The 27,238-nt window shown below is 36.7% G+C and overlaps 3 protein-coding genes across 4 annotated transcripts; 2 read left to right on the forward strand and 1 right to left on the reverse strand.

Annotated features, from left to right (window-relative positions):
* Positions 1-357: 357 nt before the first annotated feature.
* Positions 358-12,586, reverse strand: LOC114521895. Its single transcript, XM_028542469.1, has 28 exons — positions 12,373-12,586; positions 11,160-11,450; positions 10,666-10,839; positions 10,110-10,253; positions 9,909-9,947; positions 9,470-9,605; positions 9,086-9,181; positions 8,818-8,925; positions 8,156-8,431; positions 7,687-7,853; positions 7,371-7,622; positions 6,856-7,028; positions 6,654-6,750; positions 6,301-6,440; positions 6,075-6,186; positions 5,692-5,828; positions 5,445-5,616; positions 5,104-5,199; positions 4,877-5,025; positions 4,283-4,376; positions 3,576-3,749; positions 2,848-2,966; positions 2,608-2,752; positions 2,383-2,491; positions 1,805-2,048; positions 1,343-1,553; positions 1,028-1,252; positions 358-469 (listed from the first exon to the last, which is right to left on the reverse strand). The coding sequence occupies exons 1-28, from the start codon at positions 12,391-12,393 to the stop codon at positions 431-433; spliced, it is 4,140 nt and encodes a 1,379-aa protein (XP_028398270.1). The 5' UTR covers positions 12,394-12,586; the 3' UTR covers positions 358-430.
* A 934-nt stretch (positions 12,587-13,520) lies between these two features.
* On the forward strand, positions 13,521-17,643 carry LOC114521902 (5-aminolevulinate synthase, erythroid-specific, mitochondrial-like). The gene is made up of 9 exons (XM_028542476.1): positions 13,521-13,757; positions 14,196-14,231; positions 14,882-15,028; positions 15,120-15,194; positions 15,369-15,579; positions 15,870-16,054; positions 16,190-16,440; positions 16,698-17,060; positions 17,179-17,643. Exons 1-9 carry the CDS (start codon positions 13,604-13,606, stop codon positions 17,491-17,493), a joined length of 1,737 nt encoding a protein of 578 aa, XP_028398277.1. The 5' UTR covers positions 13,521-13,603; the 3' UTR covers positions 17,494-17,643.
* A 478-nt stretch (positions 17,644-18,121) lies between these two features.
* Positions 18,122-25,756, forward strand: LOC114522011 (cyclin-D-binding Myb-like transcription factor 1). 2 transcript variants are annotated; one of them, XM_028542608.1, is made up of 14 exons: positions 18,122-18,219; positions 18,995-19,153; positions 19,307-19,368; positions 20,060-20,288; positions 20,934-21,010; positions 21,074-21,152; positions 21,486-21,707; positions 21,988-22,141; positions 22,803-22,877; positions 22,960-23,105; positions 23,818-24,003; positions 24,259-24,524; positions 24,854-25,121; positions 25,212-25,756. In XM_028542608.1, exons 2-14 carry the CDS (start codon positions 19,012-19,014, stop codon positions 25,628-25,630), a joined length of 2,325 nt encoding a protein of 774 aa, XP_028398409.1. In that variant the 5' UTR covers positions 18,122-18,219; positions 18,995-19,011; the 3' UTR covers positions 25,631-25,756. The 2 variants fall into 2 exon arrangements, with proteins under 2 accessions (XP_028398409.1, XP_028398410.1); XM_028542609.1 differs by having other exon boundaries at positions 25,401-25,756.
* Positions 25,757-27,238: the final 1,482 nt, after the last annotated feature.

A 27,238-nucleotide genomic window follows, 5' to 3' on the forward strand; every position in this document is an offset into this window, starting at 1 on the left:
AACCTTGTAAGTTGTTGTATAATGAATTTTATGCCTGAAAAAACACACCAAATCATCAACAGATTCCAACCCTATGCATCTATTCAATCGTTGATTTCATAAGTTTCATGTAGATTATTTTTTAAAAACTTTTAACGTGCGTGTACGTACGTGCAAAAAACGCGACAGTGGAACGCAGCCCTAAATGAAATGGATTTCAAGTTTTACTCTCACGAGCCAATTGTGCATGTGCATTTGATCATATAAGGTAAAGTTTTAAAAGAGCCTTGACTGAGTTATGAACTTCAAATGTGCATTTAAAATATATATAAATTATCGTATTCTAATCAACCAAAATGTAACAGTCTCACAAGTGAATACAGTGTTGACACTATATTGTGTTAAAACAAAACTGTACAACGTGAAGGTTGATTAATCACCATTAATATCATTAAGCATCGTTCTCCAGCATTTTCAAAAAAACTTCAAACTGAAAAGAGCAAAAGTGTATTTTAGTGGTCTATTGTATAACGATGGAGATAATGAATGAGTGGTTCTAGTTCATTAGCGCCGAAACTGTTATTCTTCGTTGAACACTAGGATCGTCATAAAGACGGAGAGAAGGCGATGTTTCGGAGAGAGTAGAAGGCAACCTCTGAAATATTGAAAGTTTAGTCCGCATCATCTATTGTTCTCACTTTTCTTATCGATTTTTTTCTCAACTATTTTTATGCTGTTGTTCATTCGTTTGAACTTTATACTACCTACTAATATACTATCGACTGGACTTGAAAAGCTGGATATTGACTTGTTAAAGCAAAACGATCATGTTATTCGTGTGCATGGTGGCCGTTTGTATTGTGATACCGGTGGTTGAAACCGTCGATACTGGTAGTGAACCGTTATTTCATTTATGCGGATGTTACAATGGACGTCAACTGTGCAATGCAATCGGTTTCAAAAGTAATCAAACACGTCGCCTACAAAATAGCTCTCTTGCCTTAACTATAACCACTGGCTAACCATGTGGGTTAACAAAATTTTTCACCTTTGAAGTATGTTCGTCGTCTTGTGCTTGCTGTGCAACCGATAAACCACGAGAAAACGTTTCTTTTGCCTGTGTCAGATCCCCATTAAGCGCCTGGGCACGACCAAGAAACACTAATGCAAAAAGTTCGTTCGGATCTTGATTCAGCAGTTTTTCAGTACATTTAACAACTGAAGGATAATCCTTCAATGCCAAGGATAGTTCCACTGTGTTTCGAAGTAAGAACTGAAAAAGGAAAGGACAAATTCTCCATTTAGTAATTTCCAAAAACACGGTCTGGTCCCTCAATTCAATTGAATTCCCTTCGTATCTTACTGGATTGTCAGGGTAATGCTCAAGGCCTTCCCTAAGTAGTGGCATAGCAATGGCAATATGTCCTTTCTCAACGAACGAGCTATACGCTGTGAGGTAAATATTCACATCACATTTCCCAGCTTTGACAAAACATTCCATCATTTTGTCTATATTCCCAATCTCACTAAGAGAGACGATCTTGTTTCGAAGCAACATTTCATTATCGGGCCATCTAGTAAATAAAGTATAAGTGAAGACATTTAGTAACTCCAAAAAAATTAACTGTCTGAAGTTTCATTTGTAGTAGAAATGCATGTTTGTTAATGAGTAGAACAAATGGTAATTAATCTGGTTAATGCAAGGATTTTTCCTCTTCGGGAAACGATTCTGACCCTATTACATGCAACATACATTATTACATACATTGAAAACCTAATATAATCTTTTTCTAAACTAATCCGTCTTTTTAACTAATTTTCTTACTTTTCCAAGGCATAGTTCAAGGTGTGTTCGTAAGGCCTCGCCGGCCTTTCGCTCTCCGGCAGTTGACGATCGAAGTATTCCAAGGCAGCATAGTCACGTGGTGTAGCTATGCTGGTACCAACTAAACGTTGAAATAATTTATATGCATCTGGTTCACGACCGTTGTTAAGGTAGTAGTCAGCCATCTCGGAGTTCATACTGGCTATAGAGCAGTCCATTCTTCCGGTTTTGTGGAGAATTTCACCTGAAAGTTATGACAAATATTGCACGATTCTTTAATAATTTCTCTTCCAGAAGTAATACTTCACGTAAGGTTATTTTTGTGTTTTCGGTTTATGTTTTTATTTGTCTGTAAGCAACAAACGTTCATACTCATGCATAACCTATCCTAAATTGTTTGAGAACTTTTCATGATTGTGTAAAACTTGATTGACGGCAGTGTGCGATCTCGTACCCAGGATCACTCCTCATATAGAGTGTGTCGTATTCTTCTAATTTCACCAGGAAGGTTCTTACATCATCCAAGCCTCGAGCCGAAGCGAGCCTGTTATATATCCAACATTAACTGTGCAACTTACCAGCTCTGTTGAAATAGTAATGAGCTTTATCCCAGTTTTTGAGATTGATGTAAGCTAAGGCCATATTCTCCAATGACAAAGCTGTTTCCAAATGTTCTTCTCCAAACGCCTGATGGAATGAAGAGAGTTTGGTTTAATGATGTTTTGAAGGAGAAATCCTCAAACAAATTAGCAGTTTATCGCCAGTAGTAAAATTTATCAACACCAAGAACACGAGTTGCAAACCTCATATATTTTTAATGACTTCTCGTAGTAATTCATCGCAATATCATAATTTTGCTCAACCATTTCCAAAGTTCCAAGATTTCTGTAAACCATTCCAACATCGGTGTGATTTTCTCCCAGCGTGTCGATACGAATGGCCAATATTCTTTAAAAGAGGTTTATTTATTCTGATTGTCCTTATTTTACATAGTTGCACCTGCTCAAACCATTACACTCAAGCACCGTATACCAACATCATACCTTTCGTATATTTTTCTAGCTTCCTCGATGTTGCCAAGTCGTCGATTACATAAAGCCAGGTTATTTAATGTGACAGTTACTTGAGGAGGTAAGTGGCCAAAGTATACTGATTCATAAATCTGCCAATTTTAAAGAAAAAAGTAAGTGTGATGATGTTGCGGTGGTGTCGTTGTTATGTTTCTATTGTGGCGGTTCATCTGTCGATCATTGTGCAGTTGTGGTGGTTTGTGTTGTTGTTGTGCAGTTGTGGTTGTTGTGCAGTTGTGGTGGTTCTGTTGTTGTGCAGTTGTGGTTGTTGTGCAGTTGTGGTGGTTCTGTTGTTGTGCAGTTGTGGTTGTTGTGCAGTTGTGGCGGTTCTGTTGTTGTGCAGTTGTGGTTGTTGTGCAGTTGTGGCGGTTCTGTAGTTGTTGTTTTTCTGTTGTTTTTGTGCAATTGTGGTGGTTCTGTTGTTGCTGTGCTGTTGTGGTTGGCCTGCATTGTTGCGGTGGTTCTGTTGTTGTTGTGCTGGTTCTGTTGTTGTTGTGCTATAACTGCTATTGTGGTGGTTCTGATGTATTGGTTCTGTTGTTGTTGGGCTGTTGTGATGGTTCGGTTGTTGTTGGGCTGTTGTTACAGTGTTCTTGTTATTGGCACTGCTGCTGCAGTTATTGTTGCCGTCGTCGTTATCGATATTGCAAATTGTTGCTGTAGTATTCGTTATGGTAGTGGTCGAAAAAAAAATTGCTTACTTTTTGAGCCTTATTCATATACTCTATAGCTTTTTCGTATATTTCCTTATCGTTTGAAGGATTATTGGACATCACAGCCACGCCCCAGTTATTGTAAAGATTGGCATAATACTCGTGATCCTCGGGTAATCGTTTTTCATAGAGACACAGGACTCTCGTGTTGTACTCGTTAACCTGTTATTAGAAAAATTTTAAAAGAATAAAATAATGAGTTATAATGTTATAGACTATTATCGTACTCTCGCTAATGATCAAATACGGCTTTAGCATCCTGTCTTGTAAAGACTTGAACGAAAAATTTGATAAGCCACACCCAGGCTACACCTGAGTACACCAACACGACTTAGAGGCGTTTTCCATTACGTCCTCTTCACCTGCGCGGGCGAATTTGCTGCCATGACTTAGCAGATTTTCATGTAAAGGAAAGCAGCCTTTAGCCTAAACTAATGAAACTATGTTGTGCTACACCCACAAACATAGCCGTAAACCACCTCAACAGCTTGTTAAAACATAGCAACTTGTTGAAAACCATGTTTCTGGGATGCAGCAAGATACTTTCAGTCCTGTGTGTATCAACTGGGAACAACTTAAACGTTTTTATCATGCAGTAGAAGCCTAAACTATACTAAAGTGCTAGCTAGCTATAAACCGAGCACACAAGCACAATATACTGTCGCATACTGTACATGAGGAGAATAAAATCGAACCTTGTCATAGTTTCTGCGACGCCCTTCAAGCACAGATAGGCCATAAAGTAAGGTGGCCACTTCAATGTCACCATTTTCAAACTGATCGCTGTACCTATATGCATGGAACAGAAATGAAATAGCTGGAGTACTGCACAGCGTCGCAATTCCCAAATTCGCATAAAGGAGGTACTCCACACCGAAGATGTTTGTTTTACAACGAAAAACAATCTCATCTCTGCAAGATTGGAACGCAGAGATGACGCAGAGCAACCTGATCTATGTACGGTCGTAGAGTAGAAGACTCGATTTTTGCATGAGGGTCTAATGAATTCATCAGCCCGTTCCTAAATTGAAACTTTTTTGTGTGTATGGGCTTCTTATTTACATCGACAAAATCTTCCGTGAAATGAAGATCGAGCTTGTACAGCCAGTACAGGTAAATATTCATCTGAATATTGGATGTGCCATCGAATGGCAGACAAACTGAAAAATTAGTCAATTCTTTCTTACGTAGTTGCACACAAAGAGTGTAATTATTGTTATATAACACTACATTCAATCTCTCCTTAAGCTGCGTTCAGCAATAAAAGAATGGTTTCTTAATCAGTTAACCTTTCTCTCAATTCTAAGACATCCTTATGAATAGGTTCGGCTTCATCCAGCATATCCAAATCGACGTAGAGGCATGCCAGTCTGTAATTGATGCAGCAATATTGTTCCACAGCCTGAAGATCTGTTGTCGCTCTATTTTCCAGGGATCCCTAATCATAGAATAAGAATCCATCAACATTATGAGAAGAACGTAATGGAATTAGGTTTTGGTAGGTTTTTCAACTTACATAAAGTTCTTTAGCTTTGAGTAAAATAGGAATGGCAGATCTTCCGTAGCCAGCGCTGACCATAAATTCTGCGATTCGTAGAAGAACTGGAAGCAACTATAACATCCAAACGAATTCTTTTAAACCACAATTACAATTGAAATCCGACCTAATAATAGACATGTGCAGATTCAACGGTTTGCCTGATCAAATATCAGTTTCTGTTCACAGTGTCATTATCATCGAAATATTATCATATTACTGGCAAGGTGATATATTGGACGACATCATCACGCAAGTTCATGCTGAATAAATCAGATTGTGACAAATATGCTGCGAAAAAAAAGAGAGAGTGAACAGACCTTTTCATGCGTCAAAATTGGATTCTTCTCTTCACCAAATTCTTGCAAATCTCTTGCTCTTATTTGGGTAATTTCCTCTTCAATTGATGTTAAAAATGCATGCGAGATCTTATCATTACTTAGGCCTGTTTGTTCCCAGTAATCCATCATTTTAAACCACTCTGGGCCATCACTGAAATGAGGAATATATGGGGGATTTGAGTGAAATTTCAGTTGGACAATAAACCACTAGAAAGCAAAAACTCACCTTGGGACGCTAGCCATAACACAAAGTTTTGTTAGATATATGGACAACTTTTCACCCTCGTTAAGTTTCGACAGAAGTCGTGGATATTCACTTGATATTCGTGATGGTACTACATGGTCCACTGATAACGATAAATCCTTAAATGAAAAGGTCGACCATTCAAAAGTAAACCGATTGAAAGGATGGAAATAATGTTTCTTAGACCAGCCTTAAATTTAATATCAAATTTGTAAATCTTATTATCTATCTGTATGGCCGTTTGCTTATGATTTCTGCTGAACCAAAAAAAAATTCTGGGTCCATTATTTTTCCTATCACTGAAAACCGGATCCGCTGATTGTTCAAGACACAAGTAGATGACTGACCATTTATATCTCTCTTACCTGAAATTTGCCTTCAAAATAGTCGGATAACTTTTCCACGAACATGAGCCTGTCTGATTGTTCTGTCAGGTAATTCTCATTTATTGCCTTACTTAGATCTTCGTAGCCAAAGCTGAATCGGAAAAGCAAATTAAATTACCAATCGCGAAGATTAAAATTTTTCTACCAGAATGGAAAATAATAAATAGGAATATCAAAGAACATTACTGAGCTTATATATATATACCTGTACAAACCAGCTCTGTCTAAAATAAAACTGGCAATGGCAAAAAATATTGGTGACCACATTCCCGAGTCAATGTGGAGAATTCCTCTTAGTTCTTCTTCTGATAAACCCTCGTTGGAGACTTCAATCAAACACAAAACCTTACAAAGAAGTAAATACAATTCTGCTAATCTTCGGTCAAACGAGAATGAAAGTTGATAAGAACAAAATCAACAAATGGAGTAAGCTCACACCCTTCGCCTTGTTCACCTTCATGGAAATTTAGTCCTTTTATTGATTGATACACATGCATGCATGTTAGTTTGTGAGCTCTCATACAACACATGTAGTGCACCATTAGTCTTTAGACTTACTTCCTTTACGACATTTCTGCTAGGATTTCCTTCTGGATCTTTTGGGTTATAATCCAACTCCATCCTTTTGATAAACTTCAGAAAGAGAATTTTTGTGCTAAAAGAGTAAATCAAATAATCATCTCAGTGTTTTCTGTCCAAAGTCCAAAGATAATAAAGAAACCGAAACGATGATCTATATTGATCCCTGCTCTCATTGTACCTCTCAGCCTCAAGAAGGTGATCAATCTGTTTATCAACGAGAAAGAAATCTCCGAAACCACACATTTCCTCCAGGAAAATTTCAAGAAACAATGGATTCCTGGTCTGTGCTGCTTCCACAACTTTTGACATCTGTTTCTCTGAGAATTCTTTACCTCGAAGTGCCAATGTGTTCTATATCAATAATCAGACACGTTTATTTACAAAAACAGAGGTAGTAAAATCGTCTGTCAACTTTTCTTCGCCAACCAAAAACTATTTCTCATAGATAGGAAGTATGTTAAACTTCTCTGTCTAATAGATCATAACAACGATATAGGGTGGTCTAAAGGAAATTAGTCATGTGGTGGCCATCTTTATGACAAAGGTCTTTTTATATACAGTAGTCGGTGTTAGCGAGGTTCAGATCAGTTTGACGTCCACCACTTCCATTGAAGAAACATAACGAACCAAATGCGATCACCAAATTACCGAATTATCGAACCAAATTACAGCAAGTGAACTTATCAACTTTACCTTCGCCATTGTTTCTTTATGCAAGTCATCTAAACCGGAAACTTCGACTGTGGCGAACGATCGTTCTTGGACAAGTACTTCCATAGAAGTCTGATGCTTACTTCTAGTTGAGACGATCAAGTAGACATTGGATGGAAGGTCGGCGGGTAACCAATATAAAACCTTTCCAGTCTTCCCAAGATCATCAGTCTTGTTTAAGGCGTCAATAACTATAAACACCTTTCTTTCTGCTTTAGATATATCTTTAGTAAGCTAAAGTGAAAATTGTACATTTGCATACGTTATCTTTGCACGTGTAAGAACAACATTGACAAACCTTTGCTATTTTTCCCAAGATCATTTGAATGGAATGGTTTCCACCTCCTGTGGGGAGCAAATCTTTTGGTGAAAATTTCTTTACATTCGTGGCATTTTTATCATTTGTCTTCAACTCTTTTTGTTCTTCTGTTGCCTGATTCTTCTCTTCACCCACTTGATTTATTGCTGCCATTAAATTTGAACAGAATAATCTCGTGTAAGATAGAAATTAGACCTTTTTTCCATATTGTGAGTTTAATGGCGCAGGAAGCATCGATATTTAGAGGGGGGGGGGGGGCTTTCATAAATTCATGTTAACAAATTGTAAAGATAACTTCAACAGGAATGGACCATGCAGAGATCGAATATATGAATATATGAATATATCCTCCCCACACTTTTATGTTTTCTACGCCAGCAATCCAGTTTACATCAAAGTTAAAATGATATACAAATAAAGTAACTGATATGAAATTTTCTAATTTTACCATCATTCGCGTTTTCGTAACGATAATTTTTATCAACATCTGTCACTTTGCTCCCACGGAAACATGAAAGAAGCCCCCGTGACGATTTTCTTTCGTTTTTCTTTTCACCCGGAGCACTTTGCGTTACTTGATTTCCTTCTTTTCGATGTAACGATGTCGTTACATCTTCGTTAGTTTTTGAAGCCCTGGGCTCAGTCCCCGTTGTTGCTGAGCTCAACTTTTTCTGTAACTCGTAATCCAGTTCATCGCATACCCTCTGAAGGATCAGTTTGGGATCTACGTATAATAACATTAGTGAATTAAACTGATGAAGAAATTATTAATAAAATGGAAATTTAGTTTTCTTTGAAAGAATTAGGAAAACATTCATATACAACTTGTTTTAACTAATATTCGAGGAAAATGTTAACAGCTTGAGTCTTTTACTCAAATCAGCTAATCACTCAAATACCGACCTACTTTAGAAGATAGGTCAACTATCGATAGGTCAACGCAGATAGCATAAGGAAAGTTTCAATCTATATATGGAAACATATATAGGTGATCCTAATATTTCATTTCCGTTCATTGTTTTTATGGTATTGAATATTGATGACGCGTCGTTTTAATTAATATACTGAAGTTGCATTAGTTCAGCAGAGCGTTCACATGTCTTATATTACCTGTAGTGTTAGTTCCACAACCGATGAAATGATACACAACAATATCTTCTGGATTTTTCTTCGAGTGATTATCAATCCAGTTACACAAAAGTGCAGTTTTTCCGCTTCCTACAAGTTACGTATATTGTATAGTTTTGTTGTCATGACTTTCATATGATATCCAACATGCATGAGGATCGTGGCCGGAATCATGCCCGGTCGGACAGCTACCAGCCATGTGAGCGTAAATTCCGTTGGTTCAACGTCATTCTCTGACGTCTTTACTCACCAGCAGTTCCTGTAACCGCTATCTCATTCGACCCCTCTGATGCAATGAGTTCGTCAATTTTTTCTAAGTATTTGTCGCCTCCGATATATTTTCCGCCTAAAAGATTACACTTAAGGCTAGTTTCCACTCAGGAAAATTCGCCTTTGGATTGGACAGGACAGGAAAGTTTCCTTTGTATAAACCGCCGTCTGAGAACCCACCCACATAGGAAATTTTCCTGTCCGTTCCGATCCAAAGGAGATTTTTCCTGAGTGGAAACTAGCCTTTATGAACTTATCAATATCGATCTTATATATACTGATTTCGGCCGGGTGGTTGATTGACCCATGCAATACTACAATCACATCGTATACTGGGCCAATTAAACACACTAACTCTTCTTACCAATAGAGTATTGCTTTACAAAATATGCATCATGTTTCGTCTTCTCCACTTCTCTTGGACTAAGATCAATATCAGATGCAGTTGCAAGCATCTTTTTAATCTGCGCATTTAGGGCTTTAAACATCATCTTGGCTGCCTAGAAGTTTTGAAGTTTTGGGAATAATTCATGATCCATATTATATGTGACTGTGACTACCGTGAGTAAGCATTCTGGTTACCTGAGATTAAACGAAGCGTTATGAATGACTTTGAGGTATTGAAAATTGTGAATATAAATGATCATGACGGTAGCAAAGTTATCCTAACAATAACGTGTACTTGTCTGGTTTCAAATTGACTTTTTTCAATTCCCCCAAATCATTTCGCGCTTCCCCTAATCTCGCAGGTAACACGGGGAACATGTGAACAGTCTCATAGCCTGACACAGTTGATATATTACCTCTTGTGGTGTTTCATAGGACATGCAAACATCAATGCACTAAATTATCAAATGAAGTAAAATAAATTAATCAGAACAAAGTGCTGAAATATAAATAAAAAGTTATTAAGGCATTCAATGAATTTAAACCTTTTTTGAGAATATTAAGGCGCGAAGACCGAAAAATTACAAACCCTATTATATTTGTTAAAAAATATTTACTTTGTGTCGAGTTTCATAAACTCTTTTCTTTAAATCATCTAACATCTCTGCAGCATGGGGACCATCCGTTATTGACTTATACTTCCTCATTTCTCTCTCGTTTCTTTCTGATTCGTATTGAACAAACATCTTGTCATCGTAATCCTAGGATGCAATGCCAGGTGATGATTCAGAGAAATCTTTCTGACAAGTGAAATGCTTACAAAAAGATTAGCTTTCGAAAGGAAAGGCTGATTCCATGGTCAGTTGAACTAAGACTGTTAAAATCTAGAATTTCAGTTAGGACTAAACTCGGGTTAATAGTAATTACGTCTATATGCAGTAAACAAACTCCAACATCTGGGAAAATAGAAATTCTCTTTAGAAATTCCAGGTATTTTAACCCTTAAGAAATCGAAAAGTAAAGCCTCACTAAAAACAACATGCACCAATATTCAAACCGATACGCGGCAGGAATTTTTTCACTACTATTTTCGACATTGCCTGCTTGCAATTGTGGAATTTTAACTTTGGAATTTTAACTCATTCATTTAACTTCAACAATCTTTTACGAAACCTTATTTCTGAAATAAAAGCACGCAGGTATTCGTCCAGGTTGCCTGAGATGCCCATGAAGAAACTCGAGTTCCGTAACAGCCTTTCCACGATGCTCAGCTAGCCACGGGTAATCATGTTGTGCAGCATTGAATGTCTTTTGCAAAAGTTCATCGTCACCATGCCAGCCATAACGCTAAAATAAACATAGTGAGGTAGAATTTTACAAGAACAACCAACGGTCGAAATTATGCCTTATTCGAGTCTCAACTATTCGCGCGATTCTGCTTAATTTAAATGCGCTAATTCCAATTGTTGCACAAATGGTATGGTCTTACGGCTGGCTTTTAGCCAGTACAATCCTGCGGACCAAGTCGAACAGAAAAGTTTCTTTTATCTTTGTGTTCTCAACCAAAACTAACTGTCTTGAGCACAAAAGAAACCATACCGTTCGATCTGATCCGGAGGATAATTTTTAAACCAGCCTTTACTATGAAACATTCAGTTTTTTCGTACCTGGCCAAAAAATCCAACAAAAATGTCGGAACGATCAATTTCACTTAAGCAGATTTTTATGGTTGACGCGTTTGCCGAGAGATCAGATGTGATACCCCATCGCAGATCAACAGGAACAAATGTGTAACCATGGTGACCACACAGTGACTGAAGTTGAGGCCAGTATTTCTTTGTGAGCTCCTCTCGTTCTAACTCAAGACCCCCAAAAGGAGAGCTGAAGAATACTCGGATCACTTTTTGCGATAGTTTGCTTTGAGCCTGGTTGGCTTGCTCCAAGGCTGTGGTGAACTCCTAAAAGAAGATTACAAACCGTTATAGGAAATAGGAATTACTGCAGCTTCATCGATCATAGCTAAGAAATTTATTGTTAGATGAGCTAATTATTAACCAGTTCGCACTTTTAGTATATCAAATATTTTTTGACTCGCACTTATTTGGAGCAAGCTAGTTGCGCAAGAGAAAACATGTTATATATAGTGGTCGGAAGCCAAAAAGTTAGCTTTTTAATATTTTAGAACATATGATTGCGAACTTTTCAAAACTACCTGCCATATCTTTAATTAATCTAATTATTGTTTTCAACAGAGATTTTAGAGACGCCTTATTGTTTGTATCATAAAATTTGTTTGCAAGACGTGTCCCTAAAGCTCTCACTTCGGCTCTGAGGTGCAATTAAAAGTCGTTTACACGAACGACTGGACTAGATAATTTACAATGTTCTAATAAGAATATTAGTATATTGGAGCATTTAAAACGTTTGTGTTTCCACCTATCAACAGAAGAAATTGACAGCAAAAATTGCAAATATAACTAGATTACAACAAGCGAGTTCGCCCAAGCAAGGGTTTTTAATATCACGTGTACGCAGTGCGTACCTATTTGTACATTCTTATAGGAATGTATATGTCATATTGTCTATGATGCCATATAGGGAAGGCGCTGATGGATCGATTCTTTATATATTTAGCCGGGTTTGGCACTCGTGTAAAATTCCTAAATGTGTCTTATGCCAAAGAGCACGCTTCTTGCATTTTTATACGAAATTCGCTGCGATATCTAATGAAGAAACATATCTTCGCACGTATCAGGATGCTTTGACGGATTATGACTAATGTGCAAGCTGAGAATTTTGATATTTACGAAAACATAGAATAACCTATAAAATGAGAAGTCTATTTAAAAAATATTTCAAATTACAGTATAAAGAATATACCTTATCTTTAATTCCCATCATTTTGCATGCATGAACGATCTGTGTTTTCTTAAAGATCGATTTTAAAAAGGTTTAATTAATATATTATTTCTTGATTATTTCTTGATTTGGAGAACATCTTTTGAGTACATGTATTTTATCAAGGTCCATCTTGATCGGAAAATATACACAAACTGACAGTCTGACATATGCTTGTCAGTGTCTTCGAATTTGAAACAATTTATTGTTTTGAATGATATAATTATGCAAATTTGCTGTACTATCTAAAGCTCTGTGTCCATAGAGATAAAGGCAAACAAAATATTTTAGGCCAAATTTTAAACATTTTATATTAATTACCATTAAAGTGGAAACATATCAATCACTATTTTTCGCTGCGTGGGAGATGGTGCTCTAAAGATTATATCCCTTTAATATATTGCATCGCAATTCGCAACACTAAATTTATCAACAAAAAGCATGAATAAAATGAATAATAATGTATATCTAAAAACGTATGCATCATCACCCACTGAACTACACACAACACAGCAGGTTGTGTAACTGTAAACTATTGTTACTTAGCTAAGCTTTGTTGTTTGAATATTGAAAAAAATGTAACCACGATACTGGAGAAAGTTAACTAAGACATACATTTTTCTTACTCGGTACGGTCCTGTTGCACAGAGACAGGTGTTAATAACAAGTGTAAATTTTGGCAACCTGCTTCAAAGCATCCTATCTTGGTTGCATTTAATTTCCTCGCCGTGATATTCACAGATATTTACTAGTATTGTCATATTCGGATACCCCACTCAGTTATATAATCATGTATGTAACCCACCCAACATTAGTTCACGCCTACTGAGTACTGGCTCTGTGGCCTGAGCCGCAGTTAAGCCGTTTAGATGGCGCCAACCGTTTTTGTTTAAAATACCAATGTGAAACCCTTTACGTTCTAGATTTCTGTCCTAGATTTCAATTTTCAAGTCAGAAAAGGTTGTCAGAAAAGTCGCTCAGTATACCAGTGAACTGCACTATATAATATAGATTTTAGTTGCCGACCGGATGGGCGAACCCGATAAAGTGGAAACATACTGAATAAATTATAATTCAGGAATATAAAATTGAAAGTCTTACCAGTAATTTATTCAAAACGTTAATGATTTCCGAAGAAGCTAAAGGAAGAGTCTCCGTTCAACATCAAAATTCAAAATATTGTGTTTATTAAACTCAATTTTAACCGAGAAACATGAGTTTACTTCGCTGTCCTTTCTTGGCTCGTCAGCCTATGTCCGTTCTTCGTACTAAGAGTGCCTATATGATGAATTTCGCTCGGAACTGTCCGATTATGTCAAAGGTTTTGAGTTCCCTTCACCCGACAAGTGCTCAAATGCACACATCAGGTATTGTCGTTGTTTTCACTTGTTTTGTCTAATATCAAAAGTGTTGTACTATATTTGTGGGTAGTTACAGCTGGATTTTAACATAGTTGGCTTTATTGTGAGCAAAAATTCTACACGTTAAATATATTTCCGTCTATATATTAATACGCAGTGTGGTTTATATTAAATAGCCTAATATGCTTTGTGAAGTAAATAAACTAGTTAGAATTAAGAATTTGTTTGTTATCTGGTAAATCCGTTTTCTTTCTTCTGCGAGGGTTCAATTGACGAATGACTGAATTTAGGCAGTTCAATACAACGTGCCATAGTCTTAAAATTCGCAGGATAGTACACGTTAATAAAATATTGAAATTACTGTGAGTTAAGTGATGTGTAACATGGTCATTATAACAAGCATCTTTGTAGTACACTATCCAATGATTTAAATGCTTATTTTAGGTGTAAAAGCTACTGACTCTGGTTCTCGAGATGGAGGTTTGTGTATTTTAAATATATTATATAATTTACTATGTTTTTATTACCAGTGTTTTATTACTTGTTCAAATGATAGATATTGAAAGGCTTGAATAATTATAGATACACCTGATTTGCATATTATGTAAGCTGTGTTTTAGCCGCATCTTGTACGTAGCAAAAGTACTTGCCAGATTGAGTTCACCCACTATTTCCCTCTTTCAGTTAAAGCTCTTTATTTTAAAAAACTTCAGTATTGCATTTAAATATTGTATCAGCACTCCACAGATAACTGAGCTACTGTGAGTGTTGATATTTTTGAGAGTGTTATCTTGATGGGGTCTAAAAGGACAATTTGTGGGAATTATTTATTTCTCAACTTCTAAAACTGTCATTGGAAGGATTTGTGTGTTAAAAGAAAGAAAGGCTAACTGATGATATATTAGTGTAAAGACCACTAATATATTGTTTAGATTAACCTAATTTTATGTTTACATTTCATTTAAACAAAATCAGCTGTGCAAGGCAGTGTTTTTGGGGCCAAAGTATATATTGGATAGGATAAGAGATTATTTTGTCAACTAAGTACTCTCTTTTTTTTTGCCAACCCGTTGAATGTTTGCTGTGTTTAAAATTTTATTCATTATCTAGCTTTATGTTCAACTTTGTAGGAGCAAATTTTGAAAAGTGTCCATTTTTGGTTGATTCTGGCCTTAAGATCCAGAAACCTAATGAAGAAGTACTGAAAGATATTCTTATTGAGAAAGAAGATCAGGGAATGTTTCAGGTGGCAGAAGACAAACCTGCTGCTTTTCAAGGTTTGTATATTACAATTACATGTACCTTAATATTTCATTATTGTACCTGTAGAGTTACTGGTGTGCTCATAATTATTTATCTCATTCTTAGAAAATGCAAAGAAATGTCCATTTTCCTCAAAACCTGTTGCTGATTCAAAAGATGTTCCTAAACAACCAGGAAATTGTAAGTGTTATCAGAACATACATCACAAAGCTTTAGTATTTATTTCTTTTAAAACACCATTGTACAAAAGAAGTCTATTTCCTGAACAATAGCTGATCATTGTAATACATTAATTTGTAGGTATACTGTTTTAAGAAAGACTTTTGTAATAATTTCTGGTAAATTCTTTTCTAGCATTTGGTTATGAGAGTTTCTTTGATAAGAAGATCTTTGAAAAAAAGCAGGATCAGTCGTATCGTGTGTTTAACAAGGTGAATCGTCTGGCTAAGAAATTTCCTTATGGGCAATCCTATAGCCATGGCAAGAATGGTGATGAGATATCTGTGTGGTGTAGCAATGATTATCTTGGAATTGGACATCATCCTAAAGTTATGGAGGCTGTTAGGTACTATAATATTATTACTTAGTTGCCTAATGATTTATATCTTCCTTGAGGCTAAGATGATTGAGAAGAAAATGTGCTATTTTCTATCTACACATCTACAAAGATGAACTGAACATAGATATACAGCTTTATTCACATCCACAAGAATCTTGAAATAAATTATTCTCAATTTACACCTGCAGATCATTAATGTTTGTTAGGAAATTATGTTAGGTTATTTTGATGCATGTGAATAAAGTTTCCCTGACAATCAGACTACTTACCGCAGCATGTTATCACCAATAATATAGAGAAACAATGGATGAGTATGGTGTAGGAGCTGGTGGAACTCGGAATATTTCTGGGAACAGCAAATTTCATGGAATGTTGGAGGAACGTCTGGCCAAACTGCATCAAAAAGAAGCTGGTCTAGTATTTACCTCGTGTTATGTTGCAAATGATACAACTTTGTTTACGTTAGGAAAGCTCCTACCAGGTATAGACTCTATAACAATGTTTGTAGTTGAGATCTTTAGGCAACAGAGTCCTATAGTTGATAAAAGAAATACAGATCCAATTTCTTAATTGGTTTAAGAATGAAGTATAATCCTTAATTTCCTGTACTCTGCAGGTTGTCACATCTTTTCCGATGCTGGTAATCATGCCTCCATGATCCAGGGTATCCGGAACAGTGGTGCAAAGAAACATGTCTTCCGCCACAACGACCCCGCTCATCTCGAAGAATTGCTTCGCAAGGTTGATCCTGATCTGCCCAAGATTGTAGCATTTGAAACCGTTCATTCAATGGATGGATCTATTTGTCCCTTGGAAGAACTTTGTGATGTTGCTCACAAATATGGAGCTTTGACCTTTGTTGATGAGGTAAGAAAAAGTGGCACAACTTAATTAAGATCTTTGTTTTTGACACTGCTCTAAAGCAGTTTATATTGGACACATTCATCACTTTGTTCAGTGGGAATTGAGAGGCCAGGTGCACGAGGGTTTTTATTAAAACTGTCCTAACGACAGGTGAAGGGACTTGACTGGGATGGAAGAACAATATCACTAATCTTATTGACGAAAAACTTGGTGAAATGAATTCGAGTAAAATTGTGTCTCGAATTTCTCATTCTGTGTAGGTGCATGCAGTTGGCATGTACGGAGCACATGGTGCAGGCGTGGGGGAAGAACGTCAGCTGCTTGACCGAATGGACATAATCACCGGCACCCTTGGGAAAGCGTTCGGACTTATCGGTGGTTACATCGTAGGTTCCGCGAAGCTAGTCGACACTGTCCGAAGTTATGGTTCGGGATTTATTTTCACCACTTCGTTACCTCCGATGATTGTCCGAGGAGCTATCACTTCAATTGATGTTCTCGCGGGCGAGGATGGAGTCCGGCTGAGGAAAGCCCATCAAAAGAATGCGAAAATGTTGCGTAATCGTATCATTCAAGCTGGAATACCTGTGATTTATGCCCCAAGCCATATTATTCCTGTACATGTGAGTGAAATGCGGTACCATTTTGTTTGAGATGATTTTTCACTGAAAATTAAACCGGCTAAATATTCAAACAATTCCGATGCACATGAAATCAATTTCTCGAATCTTCGTTCAACAGGTTGGTGATCCGGAGAAGTGTACACAAGTCTCAAACGACCTCATGAAGCAGTACAACATCTACGTCCAAGCTATCAACTACCCGACTGTCGCCCGCGGTGAGGAACGTCTGCGGATTGCACCGACTCCACATCACACTCCTGAGATGATGGATGAGTTCGTCGAAGCATTAGTTCAAATTTGGCAGGCTAACGATCTTCCTTTCGTCTGGCCCGTGTGCAACAATTCCTGTGGTTGTCAGGCCCAGTGTGACACAGCCAAACAAGAAGGTCTCATCTCGGAGCATTACGCCTTACCCTTGGTCGGGACAGCTTGAGATGCTAAAATTTTAACTCATCGATGACTGTGCATTTTGTGCATTTTATCGTCGATAATATGTGGAAAAAATCCGAAAATGTAGACTAGAATGGAATGTAGTATAGTTTTGAAACTTTCAATGGAACTAATAAACATACGCGTTATTGAATTTTATTGTGTGGTCATTTTAACAAATAGAATTGTAAATTACCTCTTATAAATTACCCGTTGTACATATTACCCTCTAGAAATTACCTCTTACTCAGTATTGCACCTAATAAAGGAATAATCAAATGTGTCAAACATTGCAGAAATAGAAATTGTTGAAATTTGAATAAGTATGCAATTTTGAAACAATCTCATCTTTGCCTCTGTTTATCAACTAGATGTAGTACCGTGAACACTGAACAGAGTTTACCCAGTGGGGTGACATAAAACACTGCCGGAAAATGATTGACCCTTCCCATGATGCAACGACGGTCTGCGAAGAAGGCAGCATACATCCTCTGCACAGTCTCCACCCCGGCGCGTTTTTTTGGGGGACGAGGCTGTCCTCTGCATACATCCAAAAATTTAACATTCATTATGTCCAGTGTCAACAATAATTTTGAGATCAGGAAAACAGAAACCACGTGACCAGTAATTCATTTTGCTACCTCGCCTCAAATCTAATTCCTCAAATCAATGGCCAAAACCTTCTTCACAAATAAGATAAATTTCTTCTATGTTTACCATGAAGAACATGGTATGTATAGTTCTTAGTATTCGATAAAGTTCTATCTAAAACTAGAGTGTATAAATATGACATGTTGGGTAGTATTTTGTGAATACGTACGGGGCCTGTCAACATTCGGGCATCTTTTCGACTCCGAGTTCCCGGATAATTGCAAACTTCGCTCCAAAATTTAAATGTCCCGAAATTTACCGGGAATGTATTGAAACGATTGATTGTATTAATTTTTTGTATCATTCGTATTTTCGTGAGAAAATCATTGCAATTTCTATTTTAAAATATACCGATTGGCTGAATGTTACTTTCATTTTCAGGTAGACCGTCATCTGTGTTTATACACTGTCTGTTTAAGAGGGAAATTTAATAGTTAATACATCCATTTATATCCAGATATGCTACAGGGGCCAGTTGTATCAAGCCCGTTTAGCTTAAACGCTGGATAAGTCAAAATTAAATAACACTCTTACAACTCTGTTGAATGAGTCAACTTTAATATTATGCACTGAATATGTAGTTGTAGACAGTATCTTTGTATTAAGCTTAAAAACATTTAGTTTGCTTGTTGAATAAAACGATAGACTTGCTTTCTATTTTGAATTTATCCACCGTTTAAGCTAAACGGGCTTGATACAACCGGCCCCTGGTTTTCATCTATGTTGATATACGCAAATTTACACTAGGGATGATTGCATATGTATAATATTAGGAAATTTAAGAAGGATTTTACTATTCTTGAACTTAATGTGGGTCAAATTCAATGGTTTGAGTGAAAGCTTTTTATTATCAGTATGAAGTTTAAACTGTATGGAGGTGGAGGATAACAAGAATGAAGGCATCTCTGTGATCTCAGAACATGGCACTATAGAAGTGACTGAAGTACAATCTCTCCATGATCATAACATTCGTAATCAGACCATAATTATTGATGAGCATGAAAAGCAAGAAGGTTAGTTAAATTTATGTTACATTTATATTCATGTCTGAGCTAAAAATATTTTTTAGGAATCACACTTCATTAAAAAAACCTAGAATTAACTCAGGTGTTGGGTTTCATTGGAACCAATATACTGATTGTTAAAATTTCCTTGTGAAATTCTAGCTGATGGTGAATCCGATTTAAAGTCTACAACTTTGGACCATGTTTCTGAGGAAAATCTTCATGTGAGATTTTAAACATTTTTTTTTAATTGCCAAAAAAATATATTTGGGTATATACGTATAACATGTAAAATAAGTTAAATGTTAAATATTTAACAATTATTGGATGAGGTTGTTGCATTATCGCATATGCAAAAACTGATTTCAATAATTGTTTTATTATGTATTTTTCCTGCAATTTAATAAAAGTGCAGATTATTGACAACAAACTAGCAGCAAAAAAATTTGTGTCACCTACGGATTATTTTCAATGTTGCATAGGTGGCAAGACATTGAGAATTATCAGTAGGTTTTTAGCCAATCACAATCGAGATTGCATTAATAATCCGTAATAATAGCAATTGATGACAAAATCCTAACCTAAATATTCTAAATTATTACTGTGTATTGGTGAGAAATGGCTTAATATAATTTGCATTGGGACTAGAAGTTGTAATGACCTCAAAAGTAGTTAAGTGTTGTAAATGTTAAGGGCAATTGATTTGCCTTTGAAATTGGTGTATCAATCCCCATATTCCTACCTAATTAGTAATATTGTCAGTCTTTAGTCTTCCGCACAGCGCATCTGGCCTTGTTTCAATAGCAAAACAAGGCTATACACGGGGGCTGTGCGGGAAACTAGTTACTCCTTTGCTGTAAAGGAATATTTAGTCGCACTTAAGATAAACAACGTGCTTATGTTGCAATCAATAAGGTATCCACATCAACCATGCAAGCCTATACTGCACCTATCATGGTTGAGTCAGACCTTGCATCATCTGTATGTCCTGTGGAGCCAATGGATCAATCATCACACAGTTTACCACGACTTGCTATAGCACCATTACCTGAAGGTTCCCAGAATGAAATACAGTCAGAATTTGATGATATTAACCAAGCATGGTTTACAACAAAAGAAGATAAAGATAGTCTACAGGGGAAAGGTAACAATCTGCTCACGCTGGTAGTAATAGGTCATTCCAATAATGAAGGCAGTTATTTTAATAGTGGTGGTGATATGTTGGTATATAATCATTGAACTGTGGTTACTATTTGATGGTAATTGACGTTATGACATAATATGGCATGTGCCTGGATGTTGATTGTTGTGTTGTTAATGTATACCCCTGGGGTCTTACTAAATAACTGACAACAAGCTAAAAATTACTTACAGAAAGCTTATAATCATTGATAACGATGTAATAGATGCTAATATTGTGTTTCTTCGACTTATAACAGTAATAATATTACGAATTTCCGACCCGTCTTGCTGGCTTTTTTATGCTTCCAAAAATAAAATCAAAGAAACACAATATTAGCGTCTATTTCATCGTTATCAATGATTATAAGCTTTCTGTCAGTAATTTTTAGCTTGTTATCGGTTGTTAGTAGAACTGTACCCCTACCCCATGATGATGGCTTCCGTACATGTACAGGTCATGATCATGATGAGTTTTTCACCCTGTGGTAGTATGGTTTTTCATCATTCTTGTTAACATACAGTCTGAACTGGTTATAAATGTGATTTGATTGTTCAGAGTTAGCTAATACAGCTAAGTAGCGGTGATCATTGATATCATATTTTACAGGGGTGAAATGGCGACAAGGAATGTGGTCTAAAGAAGAAAGTGAACTTCTACACAGTAATATCATGCAATATTGTAAGGTATGATGTGCACTGTTTATGACTGCAAAATTAATGTTGCTACATACGTATTTCACTATTCAGAGCCGTGGTATCTCCGATCCTCGTGAAGTTGTATTTAAACAGAGTAAAGAAGAAAGGAAAACATTTTATAGAACAATCGGTGAGTAGAATTCACTTTGTTTGCTGGCTGAACCAATTTAGAGTTTATTGCTAGATGTGGTTATTTTTGCAACGTAACCAAAGACAATTTTGAGAAATAATTCAATTTTGATAAAGAAAAATTGAAAGTTAAATACTCTTTTTTCGAGTTTCAAAATAAAGATTACTGTAGTTAGCTGTTTGACCCATCACCAAATAATGTTGCACAGGTTTGGTAGTACTTGGTAGAGCTTGCATTGAATGTCATAAAAAGTGACAACGGAGCTCTAAGCAGGGAGACTGAAACGATTCTATGGTTGCTAAAGTACAGTATATATGTGTTCAATATTTTTAGCCAAAGGAATCCATCGCCCATTATTCGCCATCTATCGCCGCGTTTTAAGAACGTATGAGACTGGGAACTATAATGGCAAATACACTCCTGACGAGGTGGTAAAGTTGAAGGAATTGAAAAGAAAACATGGCAATGACTGGACCGCCATTGGACTAGCTTTGGGACGAAGTGCTTCCTCAGTGAAGGATCGTTGTCGCTTACTCAATGAAAAATGTTCTACAGGTGGGCATGGCAGGGTGTGTTGAAAGCGAAATTCTAGTGTAGAATCCTGCATAGTGGGCGGGCGGGCGCAGTAGTATACATAGTTTGTGTCCCGTTTAAAAGATCCGAGTTTAATATCTCACCTTTTTAACAAAAATTGAGGATATGACGCAGGGAGATGTGAATGAGTTTGTCTACTTCTATTATATATCGTCAATTCTTTCAACTTGGTTCTAGTCAACAGACAGATTCAATTCTTCTAAATAAGTCTAACTGGAAATTTTTGGCTTTTGATTCTTAGGTAAATGGTCCCAAGATGAAGAAGATCGTTTATCTGAAGCGGTCCACGAGGTGACGTCAACAGTTTCTGGGGAGAGTATTACTAGTGGTATATTGTGGACTGATGTCGCGAGAAGAGTGGGGACGAGATCGGAAAAACAATGTCGATCCAAATGGTAAGAAAAATAGAAGCCGAGCATTGTTGAACGTATTTTGGTTTAATGTATATTAGAATATGTACATTATAATAATAAAATATAAAAATATACTTAAAGTATAAGTAAAGTATAATTAAGTCCCCTTAAGTCTTCAATTAAGTCTTCATAACTATACAATGCCGCAATTTTGTATTTTTACTGCGGGTGGAAGAGTTTAACTCATTTAGTTACAACTTAGTATGAAATGTGGTATAACAACTGCCTAAAATAGACAAAACACTCCTCGACGTTTTGACCTGAGTCTGACGAAGGCCCTCAGGGATCGAAACGTCGAGAAGTGTTTTGTCTATTTAGGTAGTTGTTATACCACATTTGATGCTAAGTTGTTTGAAGACGCTGCCACGCTGCTCCCTGGTTATATATATTGGAACTAATTTAGTTACACACTTCCGGCCGTGGTAAAAAAGTAGACAAAATTGCCAAATTCGCATGGCTATATTTTCTGCACTTTATTTTACAATATTTTGCAGCCAAACTTGGCAACTATACTAAGTTTAGAATGTTCTTTTCGGAAATTCTCTTTTTGTCGCCTAAATCAAAAGTTGGTCTGTTATGCAATAGGTTCATTAAGGTTTGGGTGCATTTACTAATTACTAATATTCAAAGTATAAATTTCAAGGCTGAATTACCTCAACTGGAAAGAATGTGGTGGAAAAGAATGGAATAAAACAGATGAAATAGATCTTATTAAAAAGTTAGTTATCTTAAACATTCATCACATAAACTATTTTCAAGATGCGAATCGTATGATTGAATTCTATTTTTTGCTGTTATAGAATTTACAATTTAGGAGTTCAAAACGAAAGTGAAATTGATTGGTCAGGATTAGCCGATGGTTGGGCAAGTGCCAGATCACCCCAATGGCTACGCAGTAAATGGTGGACAATTAAGAAACATGTCCCTCAATATTTGTCATTCCCAGGTAGGTAAAGAGAGACGGTGATTCAATCCCAAAATTTTGAAAGTGCGTCGTCGAGTCACCTTTAGATAACCACGAACTTTGGATTTAAACTCCACTATCTTAAGGCCATGTTACACGGTGGAATTTTTGTTGCAACTTGTAGTGCAATCCTACTTTTAAGAGATGTAATTTAGTGCACAAAGTATTCGAAATGTCAGTGTAAGAAACGTACATGGAGTGTAATAAACATAAAAGTTTCGTATATAGTTGCCATATTTACATCTGTCAAAAGTAGAATTGCATTGCAATTTGCAAGAAATGTTGCACGGTAAAGGCCCATTCACCATGTAAAGGACAAACGTGACACTTTAAATTCCACCCTGAACAATTCAACAAAATTGAATGAAGATTGTGGTATAGGCCCTCTTTTGCATTCGTCAGAATGATAATTACTTACAACTTATCGTGTAGTCTAAATAGTCCTTAACGAGGCCTTGTTTTACATAAAACTCGTGATATCCAGCAGTAATGTAAGAAAGCAAAGGCCATTGCTGATGTATTTAAAAAAGCAGTAAATCAAGCTTTGCAGTATATGTTTCAACGTTAACGCCGTATAAAATGTGATGCTTAAACAACGGCATATACTCACAGCCATGAATTTTAGCCTGGTCTTTGACAAATTGTTGTATTAAAAGATAATAATATAATGGAATTCAAAATCTCTTTTCATCAGACATAATATCATACCTTCACTCGCAATATGCAAAAAGTCTCAAGCATCGTCTATGCAGACATGACACAAGGTATTTACAACTTCCCAATGCTGAACCACCGCTGGCGTTAAACACCACTGGCTTACCTCTTTCGCCGCTGACCACATGTGCTACGGTCTCGACAAGTGTGGGACATGCTATAACAGGTAAGAATTACGCGCCAAAAGGTTGACAATTTCATATTTCTTTATAGGTGATATCTGCGCACATACACTTGCGCAGCTTTTGTACTCTTCATAACTATACAAAGCCGCATTTTTGTTCAGTAAATTATCTAGCTGGTAGGCTATTGTTGCGCGCAGTTTTCCGGACGTATCAATTTTGTCTATTGTATAGAACTAGCGATAATGCAAGTTCTTATCTATGTCCAACTAAACTCCTATTAAAATTTTGCTTTCCAGTGGACGGAGAAATATACATTGCTCGAGGGGATGGCAAGGGATCAGATGGTATCAACACGTATGAAATGGTACATTTACGTCCACTTCCAAACACCGACCCATCACAACCAACGTCTTATATCATTGAGCCGGTGCAATGCGCTGCTGTTACCACGTCCGCTACCTCATATCTTCTGCACCAGACCTCTCAGGATCAAGGCACGAAGTTAGTTAAGGTTCCTTCAAGTTCTGAGACAATAAATACCCACGATGATGGGAACCCACAGGTTGGTTACTTCAACAACTTTTTTGTTAGTACATTTTAGATTTACGATGATTTTCGGAATGCACATTTGTTTGAGAATCACTTTGAAATAAAGTCGAAATATCACCACAAATTCTTGTCTTGTTTAATACTCGAATCTTGAGTTTACAAGATGTTGTTTTTCGGAGCATTTTTCGTCCTATCTTACATACACATGATGTAGAGTTAATCAGTTATGAAGGCTGGTAAACTGAGTGACATTGAGTAAGAATATTCTAATGATTAGTGATACTTAATTCTTAAGTCTTTCACTTCTTGAGTGTTTTTTAACGGTTCTCTCTTGTTTCGTAGCAAAATAACAGGCAGGAAAATAGAATTATTACGCAACCAGTCATCGTTTCACCACTGCCATCAAATCAGATACAGCTGGGTGCAGATTCATTGCGCAAAGATATTGAGAACGCAGCAGCAGAAATCATGTCAACGCCTACTGAAGTCAGATTACCTGCAGGCAAGGTGACTGATTCATACGTTGAAAATGGGGCCACTGATATCTTACAACAGGATCAACAACTGGAGTGTGTTTCTGAAGAAGAGATCTCGACCACAGTTAACACAGGTATGAAAAGATGCCGTCTTCTCGTCTTTTAGAAAGCGCTTCATTTATCTTTATGGGGTCCTTAATAGCTCCCTCATTCGCTTTCTTTAGAAAGTAAATCCAGCAGAGAAATCCAAAGTGCTTCTGAACGGCACAATGGAGACCGAGAGCCGTCCCATAATGCACTTGGACACGATAATAGCTCGCCTGAGGAACTTGTGTCTCCTTCTATGACCCAGTCTCTTGACATCAATTTTTCTACAACGAACAACACTATTTATTCCCATTCACTCGTTCCAGGCTTAGTGACGAAAAACCTCCCGGCAGGGATGATAACGAATGAGGTAATGATAACGCAGCCCTCACTTCCAGAAGAAATTCTGCAAACACAAAGTGATGAAGCTGCGTTTTTAACAGATTCAGACATAGTGGTGTCCAGTCCGCTGGAAGAGGTGACTGTTACAAGTAATGTCAGCGGTATATCCTCTGAAAGTTTAATTATAGAGAATGAAATGACATATTTTAAATAATGATGTAGAAAAGAGTAATTTAATGGCTTACTTGGCTTACATAAAGTATAATGGCGCACTGGCGCTCCATTCTGTAGACAAGAATTAATATGGGAAATAAAATCAGAGATACATGCACACGGAAGAGGCACCAACCTTAACCTATCGTAATATTCCTGTAGATTATGTAACGATAATTTGACATTTTGACTGCTCTGGTGGCGCCCATAGATCCCAAATTTTGCTTCCAGAATTTAATTTATATGTTTCTGAAACCTGAAAATTCGCGTCGCGTTGTACGGATAACGACTGAATTACCCAAAATACTTCAGAAGCCATGTTCTTAGATTTTGTTACGCCAAGGTCTTATGAAATGTAACAAAGTGTAAGTAATCGCATGAACAAAGACACGCTAAAGTTGAAAGATTAGAAGTTGTTGGACATGCATGGGGCATTTGAGACGGTGTCGAAAGCTAAATTTTGTTATATTTTTCTCGTTTCACGTGAACGACAACACGATTCAGTTTCACAAAGTTCGCTTGCCGGTCTTTTAGATTAGACTTTTAATTCTACATACAAAGGCTAGGGATGTATGTTAATCGTTGTGTTACACGCGTTAATTTAAACATCTGGGACCAGTGGTTCAAAGCTAGGTTAGCCCTAATAACCCTAGGTTAAATTTAAATCTGCACTGTTTTAGTATATGCCTGAACCACTGTTCGTTTTAAAACCTTAGAAAATATGACTTCTATCAGTTCAGAAAATATTTATGAAAAAAGAAATTCAACTTTGTAAACCAGTGATTATAAAAATTCATTTTAAGACTTGCTTTAACCCAGGATTAAGCGTATTTGATGAATGGATTGATAATAAAAACGTACGACAGTTTCAGTTAAAGGTAAAGAGTTGACAGTTTCTTGTCAAAACATGCCTTTTTTGTCCGAAATATCCGGAAGAAAAGAGTTATTTTTCGATTGTTTGATAAAAAAACAATTTGCCCGCGTTTTTCTACATTATTCGCAAGAATTTACCCGCATTTTCTAACTATTATCCGTATGAATTTAGCCGCCTTTTCTACCATTATCCGCAAGATCTATCCGCTTACCCGCACCTGCGTTTTCTACTGATACCTCTTATTTCGGAGTTCTCAACCCATCCAGTATGACCAAACGTAGTAATTTTAACTACTTGGTAACTTTTCGGATGATTGTAGTAATTGGAAATTTGTACTTTCTTAAAATTACAGAAAGCTTTATTACTTTTCAAGCATTCTTACAAGGTTGAAAAAATACATGCGGCCCCTTTTTGTCTTGTGTCCTAGGTCAGTCCACAGAAAAACAATAATTTATACGTTTTTGTTAGGGTAAAGTAGGGATATTTTGGAAAAAGATTTGGAATTACCAATGATAATGCGGGATAAATGTGTGCGTAGTAATTTTTTGCCTCATATAGTAATTTCTGTCACCTAATTTGGTAATTGCCTTCAAAAAACCTGGGTCACACTGCATGCAACCACAGATGCAACCCATCTGAAACACTAAAAAAATTGCTCAAATACAAAAGATTATGTCGCTTCGCGCGACAATTATCGCTTGTGGAAAACAGGCTTAACGCCGAGTCGGCTTCTTG

Source organism: Dendronephthya gigantea, unplaced genomic scaffold (genome assembly GCF_004324835.1).
Source record: "Dendronephthya gigantea isolate DGI-Jeju-01 unplaced genomic scaffold, DenGig_1.0 000021F, whole genome shotgun sequence".
In the NCBI taxonomy this organism is placed as follows: domain Eukaryota; kingdom Metazoa; phylum Cnidaria; class Anthozoa; order Malacalcyonacea; family Nephtheidae; genus Dendronephthya; species Dendronephthya gigantea.